This window comes from Colletotrichum aenigma, assembly GCF_013390185.1.
Source record: "Colletotrichum aenigma strain Cg56 chromosome Unknown KSG_Cg56_contig01, whole genome shotgun sequence".
NCBI lineage: Eukaryota > Fungi > Ascomycota > Sordariomycetes > Glomerellales > Glomerellaceae > Colletotrichum > Colletotrichum aenigma.
The window spans coordinates 5,456,516-5,473,422 of NW_023500907.1; the positions used below are offsets into that span (position 1 = coordinate 5,456,516).

Genomic DNA, 16,907 nt, shown 5'->3' on the forward strand with positions numbered 1-16,907 from the left:
TAGGATTTCACCAACTTGCATTTCTGAGTACAACAACGCAGTGGCTGTGTGATTCTGTTCCATTGACGTGGAGTCATGACGTAGATGGGCGCACTCAGGAGACAACCTTGCTGGCCCAGCAATAATGTTGGGAACTCAGAGAAAAAAAGGTCAAGAGCAGCTCAAAACGCACCACGGAGGTATTCGAATCTACAGTATTTTACTCGATACATGCTCTTTTCAGGGGGCGCTTCAATGCCCCCGATGTACTCAGGTATGGCCACCGACCATTTCCCTTTCCTTTCCCCCTTGCTGCCAACCTCTCCTGAACGCCTGGTTCTAAGCACGGATGACATGGCATCTTTACGCTGTAAAATTTTGAGGGGTTTGGGCATCGTTTTATGTCTTTTTGTCGTCGGGCTACTCTTACTCCAAAACCATGTACACATTACCTCCTCCCCCTCTCTCGCTCAGTCATGCGCTCATGTGAAGAGCGTTGGGCCTTGTCTCTTCGGCTCCGGCATAACTTCGTTCTCAAACTGGAGGGGTCGTTAGTAAAAAAAAAGGTGGTCAAAAAGTCTGGAAAGGGACGTGAAGACTTACCTCCAAAAAGCCAGTCGCTGCAATCAGGACCATGAAACCCTCGGCCAGCTCCTCGATCCTCTCCTCCAGCACTCCCTCACCCTCCACGGCGCCAATGCCCGCGCTGCGCTTGAGGGTGTGCGTCACCAGCATGCGGTGCTCTGTGAGGAACTTGCGGCCCTGCAGGATGTTGCTGTCACCGCGGCTGACGATGGAAGCGCTGACAACACGGGTCACCTTGGCGAGAAGCTCATAGTGTTTCTCGAGCGCCTTGGGGTTCGTGGGGTCAATCTGCAACTCCGGATCCGCGGCGAAGAGGCCAGACGCCTCGATGGAGCGCAGAAGATTCGCGTGCAGGATGTACTTGGCACCAGGTTTGGTTTGCGCCAGCTGGAGAAGCAGTGCGAATTTGGCGGCGATGTAGGTTTCCTGCGCCGAATTGCCGGTGCGGACGATCTCAGACCAGTCTTGCAAAATGGTGCGAAGCGAGTCGACGAGGATGCCGATAAAGTTGAGACGGTTGAGGGTTTCGACGATGTGAGCATCATCCTCCTGGCGTCCGAGGTTAACGAGGGCGTTCAGAAGAATGAAGGCGGCAGTTTGGCAAGCTGCATCGCTGCCGTATGCGTCGTCGCAAATCACATTGATAAGTCTCTCGCCATAGATCTGGATTGTCTTGATGGTCTTCTGACGGCCGGCCACGAGGATTCCCTGGTCAACCATGCCGGTCAAATAGCGGTAGCAGATGCTGTAGTAGACCGAGCGGAGATCCGACGATCCCGCCCACTTGCCAATGGCCTGAAGGCAGATCTGGAATAGTTGGTAAAGCTTGTCACTGACGAGGCTGCCGATAGCTTGGCTCTCACGGTCAAGCGAAGGCTTTGAAGTTAGGTCGAGCTTAAAGAGGAGCACTCTCGCCAGCTTGGCCAGTTCCATGGCCTCCACAGGCTTCTCGGACGCAGACGCCTCTAAGCCGGGGAGGATGGCCTGTAGTGCTTGAAGGTAGAACGAGGCCTCTGTTGTGCCCTTGAACTCATTTGACTCAACCATGACGAGAAGCAGACTCGTCCAGGTTTTGAGAACGCCCAGACCTTGGGAGGCAATGCGCTTTTGCCTGTTCGTGAAGATTAGATAGTCGACAATAGCTGACTCTTCTCGTTCCAAGGCCACGTAGTCCGCCGCCGTCAACACTACGCCTTCGTCCTTTCTCTCACTGCGCTTCAGAAGCAAAATCTCCTTGGCGCGGTCAATATGATAGATAGGGTTTCCGTGGTCATCCTCTTCCAGGCATATCCTGAGGTCAAGCTCCTTATAGAACTGGAGGGTTGGCAGCGACATGTCCCAGATGCCCTCAGGCAGCAAGAAGTCGTAGAGGTCGAACACGGTTGGGATCGTCATGGGCTCGTTGTTGTCACCCACTATCTGGCCGTTGAGAGCGTCAAAGATTCGTCTTTTGAGGGACGGCATTCGGGTCTGTGATACGCTGCAAAGCTCCATCGCGATGTACTCTAAGCTCATGCTGCGGAGACCCAGAAAATCGATGAGCGTCGGGGCACCGTCTGTAAGGGGGAAATGAGGTAAACTACTCTCCTGTCCCTCCCAAGGTAGAGCAGGTTGAATTACAACTTCTCGCAGAAGGAAGTGAAACAGAACGTCGTTCTCGCGGAGCTCGTCAATAATGAGAGGAGCTGATAGAGGTGAAGTCCAGAGCACTCGGAGGATGCGCATGCACTTGCTCTTCATAGAGATGAGCCATTGCCTCATGCCCTGAGGGTCGCCAAATGGCGTTTCTAGCAACAATCTCAACATGCTGTGGAATAGTGAATTTCTGGATGCGAATGAGCCGTCTGAGTCGATAGCCAGCGTATCAACACCGCATTGAAAGCCCAGCAGGAGGTGAGCAATCGTTGGCTTATTCGGGCTTGCTGCAAGGCAGCTAAAGAGAAAATCGAGAATATAAGATTTGGTTAGGTAAGTGGGCGATTCTGCTTCGCGTCCCAAGTCGAGCGGCGCCGTCAGCTCTGCCGCAAGAGACCGGGAAATGGCTTCGTGCTCTCCGTTGGCCTCCATGGCGACGATGGCCTTGTTGCGATGATTATTGCGGCCAGGGCTAGACGACCACGCAGAGGTCATCTTGAAGGAAGCAGTCATCTTTTCCAGGAGCTTCAAGCATGCCAAAGTCAGGTCGGGGTGCCCGAGCCCGCAGTAGCTTCCGAGATCAACCACGAGACCCAGATGTCCGACGAGCCCGTCTTCGAAAGATGCGTAGGCGGCATTCGCGACAGGTGGGCGGCGGTGATTAGACTGCATCTTGATGATTGGCCGCACAAGATCTAGGAAAGTTGCCTGGAGGTCCAAGACCTTTGAGATGACATCCACGGCTCTCAGAATGCCCAGGATGACGGGCGAATCTGGCGTCGCATTACCAACGTCCACAGCATCTTGGTGGATAGTTTGGTAAAGAGCGTTAATGACCTTATCATTGAACATCCATTCCATGACGCGAGCGAAAGGGTGCAACTTGACGTACGTTGCCAGATCCGTTGCCGCCATCGCAGAGTCAATGGGGATGTTCGTCTCATTGGCGATAACGATGAGGTTCTCGTTGAAAGTCGACAGGCAGGTTGCCGCAAATTCAAGACAACTCAGACGGAGCATCCTCAGCTGGTTGGTGTCGTTTACTTCGTTGGCCTTGTTAGCGAACACCTTGCCTAGTACCGTGTCGACGTAAATTTCGATACCGGGCATGCGGTTGGCTGAGCCTAGGTTCTCGGGGAAAGGCAAGCCATCATTTAGAGAGCTACTGTCCTCGGGCGGGGTAACAAGCGCAATCAGGAGCTGGATAAATGCGTGGGGCTCTTCGAAGCCGTGGCAAATATCGTCGCTGACGGTTTCCATCGATACCACAGGCGAGCTTTGTGGTGACCTATGTTGAACAGCAGTCACGATGTAACCGCCGTTCATCCAAGCTTCTAAGCATTGCCACATGATGTTAGCTTCTTCCTGAGTCTTCCGCGTGATGAGTGCACGAAGAGCCATGAAGGTGCCTGCTCGTAAATCAGCGGGAACAGGACTGCTGGCCAGCTGGAACAGCATCTCAACGAGATTGAAGCTCGGCTCTTTCAAAAGGAATTGTCTTGCAGTCTCGCTCTCCGACGCAAGCTTGGTGATCAGTCGCAGGTAAGATTGCAACATCATCGTGGATTCTGGCTCAGCCTCGGCCTGGTCGCTACTGGGACGACCTGGTCGATATGTTGACGAAATCTGCGGTGTATGCGCCTTTTCTCTGATCTTATTCGCGAAGAACACAAGCTCTCTGAAAATTTGTTGCCATGTAAGGGACTGTGACCTTCTCATTTTGCCAGATGCGTGGTGGCCCTCGTCAAGCAAAAATTCATGAGCAGCAGTCGCGCAGTCGTCGTTGCTAGAAATGGCTTGCAGCATCTCACAAAATGAACTGACGAGCGGCGTGGAGGCCCTACGCGATGCCCAGTGCATAAAGCCCGCCAGATTGCTGTCAGGGTCCGACCAAAAGCTCATCGCCGCATCAGGGCGCCCCTCGTAGGCGTACGCTATGATGACCAAGAACCGTTCCAAGTCCAAGTCCTGCTCGTGGCTTTGGCTGAGCTGGCGTTGTTCATCCTCTTCTATGCGGAGCTTCCGCAGTACGTCGGGGAGGTTAGAAATGAAAGCATCAACAAAGACTTCGAGTTGAGCCATCAAGCATTGCTGGAAAAAGTCGGAGAAAAGAATCGATTCCGAAATCAGCGGCGGTGCCTTCCGTTGGAGCCAGTTGCGCATGGTTATGCGCGATGGGTCAACCCATTCGGGTGTCTTGATGTCTGCTGCGATGGAGAGAATGAAGTCGAATGCACCATCTTTCAGTGCTTCGAGAAACTGCTTGGATCTTTGTCTATCCTCTGTATTGAAATTAGCGCCGAATCAGCGAAAGGATCAGTAGGCACATACCTTGATCGAGATCCACGCCTTCTAAACCGCCAAGCAGCGAGTCGTCGAGATACCATCCACTGTACTCAGATAGCCACCAAGCCTTGACCGCCGCCTGGAGGTAGACCAAACGCCAGGGACTTTCATCGGTAATGAGCGGATGAAGCTGTCTCGCCATGGTCAGGTTAGATACGCCCTCGGTAGAGCCGTAAAGTGTGATGTATGCGCCCAGGGCCGGGAAGAAGTGTGCTTTGGTCATGTCAATAGGCGTAACCGAAATGGTGTCGTCTTCCACATACCCAAGAGAACATCATATTTGTCGGCATTTTTCAGATGCTGCAAGAACGACTTGAAATCATTGACCTCGGCCTCCCGTTTCTCAATTGCTCGACACAGAATAATGGCGAGAAGCTCATGCTGCTGATACAGACTGACGCGAGAAAACTCGATTGTCTCCATCTCTTCCGGGACTTGGCCTCCTTGCCCATTGATGAGCACAGCCGCAGCGGTCATCTTGTCGGCAATCTTCTGAAGCCATCCCCTGACGTCTTGCATCGCTGACATGCATCTCGGAAGCAGTCTCTTCTGCGAAGATGCGGTTTCACCCGGTAAGTTCTGGAACACGGCAGCCGACAGGTACAGCTGCACCGCGTTCAGTATCTCGGCGTCGAAGTCATCCTCGTCCAAGCCATCAATCTCCAGCATCAATCTGACGCAGTCAAGGACATATTTGCGCTGTTGATGCACTCGTATTAATCCGCATTCGAGGAGTGAGCGGCCAATGACGGAGGGATCTTCCTCAGCTTCAAGGACGTATCGCGCGGCCTCGATTTCGTTGATTTCGGCTTCGTCGGCGAGGTTAAAAACGATCTGCTGGAAATTTTCATTGATAGAGTATTCCTCGTCGTCAATTACGATCTTGCCTAGCGTATCATGCTGTGTTAGACTTGAGTCGGTCAACCTGGGATACTGGAGAGCTGCAACTGACCAGACTTGAACTGATTCCGGCTCTTTTCGTCTCTTGGAGGTCTCTGCCAAACTCTCTCGAGCTCCCGTTCGAAAATAGCCTGGATTACGGGGTTGTCCAGGGAATCGGCGCCTTCAGGGCGACCATCACGGACCGCGGCCAGATCGCGGTGGAATGCCTGCAGCGCATCGAGGGTAGTTGGTTCGGCCATGTTGGGGAATTGGGCGCGCTATTGCATGGCCTCGGGGCCGAATCGTCTCATGGGCTAAGAAAAAGCCCGCGAAAATGTCGCGATGGCGTGAAGCGACAAGTTTGGAAGATGTTGTTAGGTCGCGGATGTCTGCCCAGGCGACGAACTTCGAGGTTCTGGGAATTTTAGAGTGGACCTACACCGGAAGCCAGGTACCTCACTACCTGCCTAAGGTACCTTCTGAATAGGCGTCCATAAGCTGAGCTTTACCATAGGCGCGTGGTCGGTGCCAGACGCTGCTTCGCTCTTCCAATTGTCTGCGCCGTACGTTGCTGTGTCGAAAATTCCCGTCCGGAGCGAAGATGTTCCGGGGCAAAAGTCAACAAAAGCGATCCGATTTGAGGCAGGCGGTGGACTTTCTGCCGCGAATTTTCGACAGGGGTAAGATGCCTAGGGGGTAAGCTCCCGGAGCTAGAGGTACCTGGAGGCGCGAAGCTTGACTGCGCTCTCAGTGAGTGAGCTCTCATGCGCCGCGTCTGACATACCTACATACATAATAAGACCATACATACATACATACACGCGCCTAACCACCTTCCGTACCTTTTGGTTGCGATTGACGTGGAAGGAATTGGCGACTGCCTGCGCCTGCCTTGGAGAGGCGTTTCGGCCAAAGTCGTGACTGCCCCTGCGAATAAATGCTCTGGTTTCCGTCACTGTCATCCGTCTACCCGTTCCCATGCGCGACGAATCAACCAGCGACACCAAGAAAGACAACACCGGCATGCGCTAGGCCAGGATGGCGCCTCCAAAGCTCAAGACGGGCGAGATCACCGTCAACGATGCCCTTAGTCAGTCAACAATCCTTTTCTGAAAGCAGTAACTGACGATTATTCAAGACGCTATATCTGGTGGAACGCTCAAAGAGCGCGGGGCGGGTCTCGATGGTACGTGTTATACGGCATAATCACAGGTCATTTTGCCATCTTCTAACGTGTATTAGACCTGATATTCCTTCTGGATAAGAAGGGCAAGACTGCTGCCTTGTAAGTTGAGAAACCACCCCACCCCCTGGCTGGCAGGAAGACGACAAGGGAAGACGACGGGGCAAGACGACGGGGCAAGACGACGAGGGACGACGGCAAGGGACGACGATGTGGGACAACGACGAAACTGACGAAGACAGAACCGACCTGGGGGATAAGCACTATCACCGCATCTTTGAGGGTCTGTTTCGCTGCGCTATCGCCGAGAAACAGAACTTTTATGGAGGAAAAAGAACTACAGCGGGCGCTGCTGGCTCCAGATTATCCAAGTGCGCCGAGGCGTTGCGCTTAGCAGTCGCCCACGGTGCCTCGAAACTGAAGCGGAAGACTCTCATAGCTGTGATCGATCATATCACACAGACCCTTCCAGGGCCAGGCGAAGATGCAGACTTCGTAGAGCCGCTACTCAAAGACTACGTAAGGTCTCTCGCCGCGCTACTTGGCCACCAGCCCAATAGCGAGCATCTCGCCATATTAGACGCAGACGGCTGGCTAGCCTGTGTTGACTTTTGCATCGACACGGTTTCACGATACCTCGAAAATGCAGACAGAGATTCCGTTTCGCGTGCGTCTCCGGCTCCCGCTACAGCCTCGATGGGCTTTTCAACAGGTCGCAGTACAAACCCAAGCCAGCGGGTGACGGGGCAGATCCATCGCGGCACCGTTCAGGACCTTCTCCACTGCATCTACCTGCTTGTCATTCCTCCGAATGCGCCTCTTTGGAGAAGAACTAAGGATTTGTCCAAGACGCTGATTCAGATTCTGCATGTTCGTCATGTTGGGTTAGGCCAAATTACACAGCTCGCCTTTGCTTCGATCAATGTTCTACTTGCGGCAACCCAGACAGATGATCTGTCTCGTGCCAGCAGCTTGGCCAGGGATCTAGTGCCTCTTGTCAGTCATTGGTGGCAAGGTCGTACAGTTTCTCAAGATGAGATGCTGAATTCGGTCAGAGACGAAATGTTGAAGACCATCTTCCTTACCCACTTACATCTCGAATGTCTCGTTTTCCAGGAGGATGACCACGTCCTCAAGGACATCGAAGACCTCATAGATGCCTTGTGGCAAGAGTACTCCCGGCGAGACCTTCGATCACAACTTCAGCTGGAGGATCTCACTTTCGTAACGCATCATTTGCCTCAAGATTATTTTACTATTGAACTATTCGGTCTTCGCCCTCACAACCGCGATGGTGAGAGAAGATGGGCATTAGTCCAGAATCTCGCCATTTTAGAACGTATCCTGTGGAAGGCCCGGAAACAGCAACGGTCTCAGTCACCAGATGAGCAACCTCGGAAGAAGCGCAAAACACATACAAGCCGGATCCAAGAATATCTCCAGTCGCATAATTCAGCTACACAGAGGACAGCATTGCAGCTGGTACCTTTTCTCTTGAACCTTGGCACTTATACCACAACAGAGATTGCAGAGTTGCTACCAAATGTAATAGCCTTTATCAGCGACAAGGACGCATCTATCGCGTCTTGGGCGATGCTAGCTTGTGCAAGGTAGGCCTCCATCGTTCCTCCATCACCTTTCCCTTTCTCTATCGTCCTCCGTACCCATCGTTTTCCATCATCGTCCCCCTTATCTATCATTCGGATGATGCATCCGTGTCAACTGATAGCTAACTGTCTCACAGTTGCACTCAAACCGACTGCGTTGACAGCACTGTATGGAAGCACATATGGCAGATCGCGGCGAGAGCCATCAGTCTATCTGGCACTAGCCGAGCGGCCTGTGTCTTTCTTCATACGATTCTGGAAGCGAAAACCGAACTGCTTTCCTATCATGACGTTTCAGACGAAGTGAACAGCATAGTCACAACTGCCGACGTCAACGGGCCCATACTCCTCGTTGATTCTTCGATTACCCTTATGCTGCATCTACTCTTTCTTCGGAACGTAAAGCTGCCGAATGCCAGTCAAGCGACGTGCCGTCACATCATTCGATGGATCTTTTTGAAATGGAATCCAAGTGAGTAGTCCTGGCGAACGATAATCACGATCTAACAGTCCTTAGCTGAAATGAGCTATGCCGCTCTATACTCACTTCATGCGCCGGTGACTGAACTAGTCAACTTGATTCGTGCCTGCTGTGGCTCTGCACTGCTGCATCATACGTCCCAAGAGGCCGTGTCAGGCGGTTCAATATGTCAAACTTGGAGAGCTCAGTACCACGCTTCTGTGCTGACCAGATACCTGCTCTTGCTGGAAGAACCAAAGCCACAAAACCGGGAGGCCACGAGCTGTGGTCAAGCTGTCGCATCAGTTGAACTGATCAAAGCTGGTGACTCGGCAGCATTCCATGCCTCAAAGAAGCTCGTACTGGAGCTTCTGTTCCCGAAAATCGAGAGCTTGCAAGATCTTTGCGAGTCATGGAGCAAGAAAGGATCAGAGGGCGGCACGCAAATATCTTCAGACAGATTCCACAGTCTCTTTTCAGCTGTGGTTGCAGGAACCATGCTTGTAACGCAGTTGACTGATCTGAATTCAGGACAGTCGCGGGACATCGAGTCGACCATCGCCAAGCTCACCAGCACAAGCCTCGAGGCTGCTACTGCTTCAGACGATAGTCAGCAGTTCTTCGAGATATTGTTCAAAATCATGCGCCCTATCCTCCCGTCCTTGGAGACAGAGAGCATCAACGCAATTTTGAAAGATGATCCTCCGCTGCTCAAACTAATCACAAAGATAGCCGAGGCATACCGCGATCAATCCAGCCGCCAATCGTCGGGACAAAACCAAGATTTCATGGATCTGGACGATGAATTCGACTCACAAGAGAGTAAGGCCAGTATCGCAACAAAACCGGCTGATGTTCCTCGTTTGAGCACATCCTTGAGCTTGGACTTGGGAGCATTCTATCTTGCGACTGAGCAGCGGATGTACTTCTTCGAGGCGATGCACAATGATAGTGGTCAAGTAGGCCTTGTTCCACAAGATTTCTTGGAGCAGCTGCTGGACCTCTCTGATGAAGGGTTTTTGATGTGCGCTGCCCTGACTTCCGAAATATTCGGCTCCGACCTAAACATAGGTCCCGATGTTGCTGAAAAGGTGGTCGAGAAAATCGGCTACATCATTGGAGAAGCAGAATACAATTGTTGCGAAGTGGCGCACTCAACCACCTTGCGCATTCTGGAGGGCCTCATGCAGATCTGGGTCGATGAGAAACTCGAAGTATCCAAGATGGTTGGCGACCTCTATGACCATCTTGTCGGCTCTATGTCGAAGAACAGTCTTTCACCAAACTCGCAGATAGCTCTGGCAAGTTTGCTGCTTGCTCTGCTGCGAAACGAAACTCAGTATGCAGACAAGCTCGGGTCGGCGTCCTGCCGCGCAACGTTGCTCTCTATCATGAAACAGGGGACGCTTGCTGTAAAGCACTTCATCGGAGTCGCTTTGCCAGATATTTTCGGCGTTTACGTGCTCAAAATGCACGACGAACTTTTCGTTGATATCCTGAATAGTCTGCCCACTGATCCAGAAGCAATTGAGGGGATCGCATTTCGGCTCTTTGTTCTGTCACAACTTGCCTGTCGCTGGCCAACCCTTCTTAGGAGGAGCACATACCACATCTTCGAAACACCTGGCAAGATTGCTCAGTCTGCGAAGTACGCCAAGAGATGCCTGGATAATGTCTCAACCGCTCTTCAGTTGACTTCGTCCAAAGAGCTTTTCCAGATCTTCAGCCCACAACTGCTATACACGTGGCTTGAACTGGATGCCATGGACGACATACCGTTTGAGATATTCGGTTTCGCCAGCCTCAATGCATTACTTCAAGAAGCACAAGCCGAGACCGCAGCCTTGGAAATCATGCGAGGGCGCTACGACAGCGTACGGACACTATCCGAGAGACTTGGTATGCCTCTTGCCGAGATGGTTAAACAAAGCTTCACGAAGATCATGGCGTACACAATCGCTCATGAAACAAGCATATCTGCCTCCGAGACCCAGAATGACGGGAGTGAGAACTGGGTGAAAAAGTTACTGGGTAGAGAGCAGTTTCTTGACCAGATCTACCTCAACTTCGTGGACATCGTGGCCCTGCTGTTCGATATTTTCGACCAAGAGGACCCGATCGAAAAGCAGCTGTCTAGGGACAAAAACTTTCAATACGCCTCGATAAACATGGAAGAAATGAAGACGTTCGCCATGTCGCCGACAAACTTGCCGGCCAATCAACAGCCGATGTTCAGATCCAAGTTCTTGCTCAGGGAGCTTTTCCATCTATGCAGCCAGACAGAATATGAGCTTCAGACGTTGTGGACACCGGCACTCGTAATTGCGGTCACACGAAAGCTTCTCAACACGATCCATCCAGCTTTGGGATCTCTACATGCTTGCTCGGTACTTAGAAAAGTACGTGTTATTATCGCCCTTGCTGGACCAGTCGCGCTCGAGGCATACCCTCTTGAGATGCTACTCTCTTCCATCAGACCCTTCATCGTGGACTCCGAATGCGCAGATGATACACTAGGCATCAGTCGATACCTCCTATCCAAAGGACATGGTCATCTTCTCAATACTCCATCCTTTCTTGCCGGGTATGCGCTATCAACCTTGGCATCCCTCAGAGTATTCCTTGAATCCAGCCAGTCGAGCACAACCCAAGAGAGCCAATTCAAAGCTACAATGAGCAAAGCCCAGCAATTCCACTCCTGGTTTAGCACATACCTAGCAGGATACGAATCGCCAATTCTTGCCGATGAAGAACAGAGGCAAGCATTTCGATCGATTACTCAGTCCGCCTCTAAGATTCGGTCGTCTGGAAACGCTGAGAAGGGTACGAGCGAGAGTATCCTTCTTCTGGAAATTCTCAAAGATGGGGAGCGCGATCAGAAGCTCTTGAACGAGGCTGCCCGAGACCTGGCCCTTGGCATGCTTTGCGGTGACTTCGTCGTGCCCTCTACTGGCCACCAGGACGTGATTGAGAACGATGATGAAGCTCTCCAAAATAGCGCTCTTGTGTGGAAGAGCTGCAATGCTCTCGATTTGAGTGATGAATACCTCGCATGGGCTGGTCGTGTTGTGGGCAGGTCATTCGCTGCGTCTGGAGAGATTCAGCCAGAACTGTTGGAAGAATCCGAACTTTCGCGGTACAACAGGCTAGCCCCCGGATCTAACAACTCCGAGCAGGGGCTTCTGAGTCTGCTGCAGCAGCTCACGCAGAGCAAGCATACGGATATTTCGGGTCTCGCGGAGTCTGCCTTGCGGACGATCGTATCGGAGGCTGATGCGCAAGGGGATGACGCCCTCCTCGTCGCATCCCAAACGACTCTGACCGAACCTCTATTTGTGGCTTCTGCTTGGGGGCCATATCGCACGCCTCCAACCGATTTCATCGCTTCACAGAACATTCCTGATTCACAGGTCTTCTTCCGTGATCACGTCGAAAGCCCAGATTGGATTCAAGAACTGGCAGTTCATCTTGCGCAGTCTGTTCCCGAATACATTATCCTCGCTGCCTTGGTACCGATTCTGAAGAATGTCAAGGGATTTGCGCAGGATTCGTTTCCATTCATCGTCCACTTGGCTCTGTATAGCCAACTTGACAAGCAGCACGTCATCAAGCGCAACCTCTCTGAAGCCACGAAAGAGTGGCTCAAGATTCAGGACGAATCTGCTCGTACAAACCAAAAGCATCTTATCAACACTGTCTTGTATTTGAGAACGCAGCAGCTGCCTAAAGAGACATCCATAGCAGATCGTGCTATGTGGCTGGACGTCGACTTTACTTCTGCAGCTGCGGCCGCCTCGCGCTGCGGTATGTACAAGACCGCGCTTTTGTTTACTGAAGTGGCCGCATCCCAAGCCACACGATCATCGCGGAGATCGTCAGCAGTTCGTGACGAAGACTCAACGGATGTTCTTCTCTCCATATTCGAGAACATCGATGATCCTGATGCCTACTATGGCTTGCCTCAACCTTCAGATTTGTCCAGCGTTCTTAGCCGCTTGGAATACGAAAAGGACGGCTCGAAACTTTTGGCTTTCCGCGGCGCTCAGTACGACAGCCACATTCAGCGCGGGGATCACGCTTCTCAATCAGATAGCCAATCACTTGTCAGAGCCCTCGGTACTTTAGGCCTTGCAGGACTTGCGTATTCTATGCAACAAGCCCAAGAGAATCATGATGCTGACGAGGACTCCCTCGCGAGTACGTTTCAAACCGCTCGCAGACTGGAACGATGGAATCTGCCAGCACCGGCTTCGGTTGATAACTGCTCGGTGACAATCTACAAGGCCTACCAAAACATCCAGCAAGCTGCCGATACACTTTCAGTCCGAAATTCCATATATAACGGCTTCAGCCACACAACGCGCAATCTTGTCAACGGGGGACTGAATGCGGCTAAGCTGAGGCAGCACCTTGGTGCTCTTGCGGCATTGACAGAGCTGGATGACGTTATAAATGTTTCCGATTTCTCGGAGCTGGAAGGCATGCTTGAGAAATTTGAGCAACGCGGACAATGGATGAGACGCGGACGGTACGTGCAGTTCAATATAATTGGGTGTTAAGCCCTCAAACCAACCAGCCTAGCTAATCATCCTTCACAGATACGAAGACGTCAGCCATATGCTTTCCTGTCGAGAAACAACTTTGAGTTTGATAAGCCAACAGCCCAAACTTCGCAATACGAGCCTCTCTACCGCCGAAGCAAGACAGATTGAGATTCGTTCTAAGCTGATGTCTTCTGGTATTTACCGATTCCATCAAGCTACGCAGGAGTCACTCAATGTGTCAACCTCGCTTACTAGTCTGATCGTACCGTGCGAAAACCTGGGCTTGAAAGTTGATGCTGCTGTCAAAATTGAAGCCGCCAATTCGCTGTGGGATCATGGAGAGATGATTCACTCCATTCGAATGCTTCAAGGCATTGACAACGAGTCTTCCCTCAAAAAGCAGACAATTCCTGTTAGTCGCTCGGATTTGTTGTCGAAGATCGGCCACCAAGTCTCAGTAGCAAGGCTAGAAAAACCGCATCATATTCAGAAGAATTACCTCGAGCCGGCGCTCAAAGAGCTGAAGGGGAAAAGCGAGGGTCAACAGGCAGGACGTGTGTACCATCAATTCGCCATGTTCTGTGACGAGCAGCTACAAAACCAAGATGGCCTCGAGGATCTGGCAAGACTTCAAAGTCTGCGACAAGGCAAGAGCGATGAAGTTGCTCAACTTCAAAGTCTTATTGCAAGCACCCGCGACTCTCAGCTGAAGACCAGATATCAGTCTCATCTGAACCGCGCCAAGCAATGGCTAAGTCTGGACGAACAAGAGCTTCGTCGCGTTGAGACAACGAGAAGCGAGTTTGTGCGGCTCAGTCTGGAAAACTATCTGTTATCTCTCATCGCATCGGATGAGTATAACAACGATGCCTTACGATTCACCGCTCTTTGGCTTGAGCGATCGAATGAAGTCGCCACCAACGAAGCAGTACAGAAACATCTCGGCAAGGTTCCAACAAGGAAGTTTGCAACGCTGATGAATCAGCTGTCATCTAGACTGCAGAACGAGTCAAATCCGTTCCAAAAACTCCTGACCACGCTCGTCTACAATATCTGCGTCGACCATCCTTACCACGGCATGTATCAAATTTGGTCCGGATCGAAAGTTAAGCCCCGTAAGGAGGACCATGTTGCTCAGCTGAGGATCAGGGCTGCCGAGAAGCTTGCTGGACTCTTGCAGTCCAACCAAGCCGTCGCCGCGATATGGCAAGCAATTGATAGGACAAGCTCTTATTATCACCGCTTGGCCGTCGACAGGGACAATTCTAAGTTCAAGGCTGGACATAAAATTGCCCTCAAGGAAATCCACTCAGCTCAGTCGCTCGTCAATGCGCTCATCAAGTACCATATCCCTCCGCCGACTATGCAACTCGAAGTAGCAGCGGACAAGGACTACTCGAATGTTCCCACTATTGCAAGCCTAGATCCCCAGATGTCAATTGCGTCTGGCGTCAGTGCACCGAAGATCATCACAGCTATCGGAACCGACGGACAAAAATACAGACAGTTGGTCAAAGGTGGCAACGATGACTTACGCCAGGACGCCATCATGGAACAGGTCTTTGCTGCCGTTTCTTCCCTTCTGAAGCTGCATCGATCGACACGGCAGAGGAATCTCGGCATCAGAACGTACAAGGTTTTGCCCCTGACGTCAGCCTCTGGGTTGATCGAATTCGTTCCAAACACTATTCCGCTACACGAGTTCTTGATGCCAGCCCACGAGAGATACTTTCCCAAAGATCTCAAGGGTTCTCAGTGCAGGAAGGAGATCTCCAATGCACAGGGAAAGTCCACCGACATGCGCATCAATACTTACCGAAAGGTAACGGAGCGATTCCATCCCGTTATGAAGTATTTCTTCATGGAAAATTTCGAAGATCCCGACGAATGGTTTGTCAGGCGCTTGGCATATACCCGCACGACAGCAGCAATCTCGATGCTTGGACATGTCCTTGGTTTGGGAGATAGACATGGCCACAACATCTTGTTGGACCACAAGACCGGAGAGGTCGTCCACATTGATCTGGGCGTAGCATTCGAGATGGGACGAGTGCTTCCTGTGCCTGAGCTGGTGCCGTTCCGTTTGACTCGGGACATTGTGGATGGCATGGGAATAACCGGGACGGAGGGCGTTTTCCGTCGCTGCTGCGAGTTTACGCTACACGCCATGCGGGAGGAGACCTACTCCATCATGACGATTCTCGACGTTTTGCGTTACGACCCCTTGTATTCGTGGTCAATTAGTCCCGTCAGATTGGCGAAGTTACAGGGTGGTGGGCAAGATGACGCTGACGACGATGTCGCTGGGAAGAAGCAGGTGAATGAGCCGGGAGAGGCCCATCGTGCTTTGGAGGTCGTGCGGAAGAAACTGTCGAAGACGCTAAGCGTCACGGCGACCGTCAATGATCTTATAAATCAGGCCACGGATATAAGTAACCTCGCCGTCCTATACTCAGGCTGGGCGGCATATGCGTAAAAGATAGAGGGCGACAGCGGCGGTGACGGCGACGGCGACGGACGACGCAGGGGGGCGATGAGGGTAGACGACGAAGGGGGCCGAAGGGGGCCGAAGGGGGCCGAGGTAGAATGGGGCATTGAGCTGGTTGAATGATACCCTTAAAATAGCATAATACAGTCTGCCTGTGTAAGTAAGTATTATCGTCTGTGAAGAAGCAGGTGAAAGAGCAAGGCGAGATTTCATCCATAGACCACCAGACCACGGATATCAATAACTCGGCAGTCCTGTGCTCGCAATGGGTCGCATACGCTGAGGCTTTATACCCAACTCACTCATGTATCGTCCCGCGTGTCTGTCGTCCCTATCGTCCTCGTAGTCTACCACATCCATTATCGTCCCTCGTCTTTCTATGTCCTCCATCGAGATTGCTTATCCACCTCGCTAGTCAGCAGCAAGCTGTTAAAAGCCTTCGGGAACGACGACAGAGAAGAGAATATATGCAGCTTCATGAACCTAACGATCCCATTGAAACCATTTATGAACCCATAGATATCCATACCCATTACCCATTACCTAAAAACGCAGTAGCTATTATAAACCATCCTATTAGCTGGATAACAGATATAAGCAACCTTGAAGTATTGTACCTAGGTCAAGCCGTTGAATACGACTTGGTTTAACAGCACTATTATGACATTTGCAACCAATTTTCACTATTAGTACTTTATATCTCCATCGTCACTGTCTTCCGAAACTTCCACTGTCTACCTTGCAGAGAGCTGTACTAGAACCCTCGAAAATATAGATAAGATGTCACATTGAAATATAGACCTTGTTTAACAATCTTCAAACAAGACACTTGATCTAGAGCTAAGTCGGTCTCAACTCTGACTGAACTGTCATTTCATGGTATGACAAGCAGAAGGAGTTCTGGACGAAGCGGGGTGATGCATTTAACAGTGATATCAAATTAAGCGGTCCGGGTAGGTGTGGAGCAACTGGGCCTACTCTTATCTAATCCCCGGCCAGCACGATAAGAGACGTACCCGGGTCTCTTAAATGGATGATGCGAACGACGGCATGGTGATTTGATAATGGTAGCTAGGACGCATACCTAGCTCCGCGTTTAACTCCGCGTCTAGATTCCCGCGACAACGACCACGACGTCTATCCTCGCACTTTCCAACCACACCAGAACCGATAAAACCGCCACCACACGACGACGTAC

At 51.6% G+C, this 16,907-nt stretch overlaps 2 protein-coding genes across 2 annotated transcripts; one reads left to right on the top strand and one right to left on the bottom strand.

Annotated features, from left to right (window-relative positions):
• Nucleotides 1-461: 461 nt before the first annotated feature.
• Nucleotides 462-5,687, bottom strand: NUP192 (Nucleoporin NUP192; the record flags this gene model as incomplete). Its single annotated transcript, XM_037316703.1, has 5 exons — nucleotides 462-518; nucleotides 583-4,481; nucleotides 4,531-4,758; nucleotides 4,809-5,432; nucleotides 5,498-5,687. 5 exons carry the CDS (start codon nucleotides 5,685-5,687, stop codon nucleotides 462-464), a joined length of 4,998 nt encoding a protein of 1,665 aa, XP_037184364.1.
• A 778-nt stretch (nucleotides 5,688-6,465) lies between these two features.
• TEL1 (Serine/threonine-protein kinase TEL1) lies at nucleotides 6,466-15,697 on the top strand (the record flags this gene model as incomplete). The annotated part of the gene is made up of 7 exons (XM_037316704.1): nucleotides 6,466-6,517; nucleotides 6,566-6,613; nucleotides 6,670-6,712; nucleotides 6,853-8,220; nucleotides 8,355-8,689; nucleotides 8,735-13,205; nucleotides 13,276-15,697. The coding sequence occupies 7 exons, from the start codon at nucleotides 6,466-6,468 to the stop codon at nucleotides 15,695-15,697; spliced, it is 8,739 nt and encodes a 2,912-aa protein (XP_037184365.1).
• Between the last annotated feature and the right edge of the window lie 1,210 nt (nucleotides 15,698-16,907).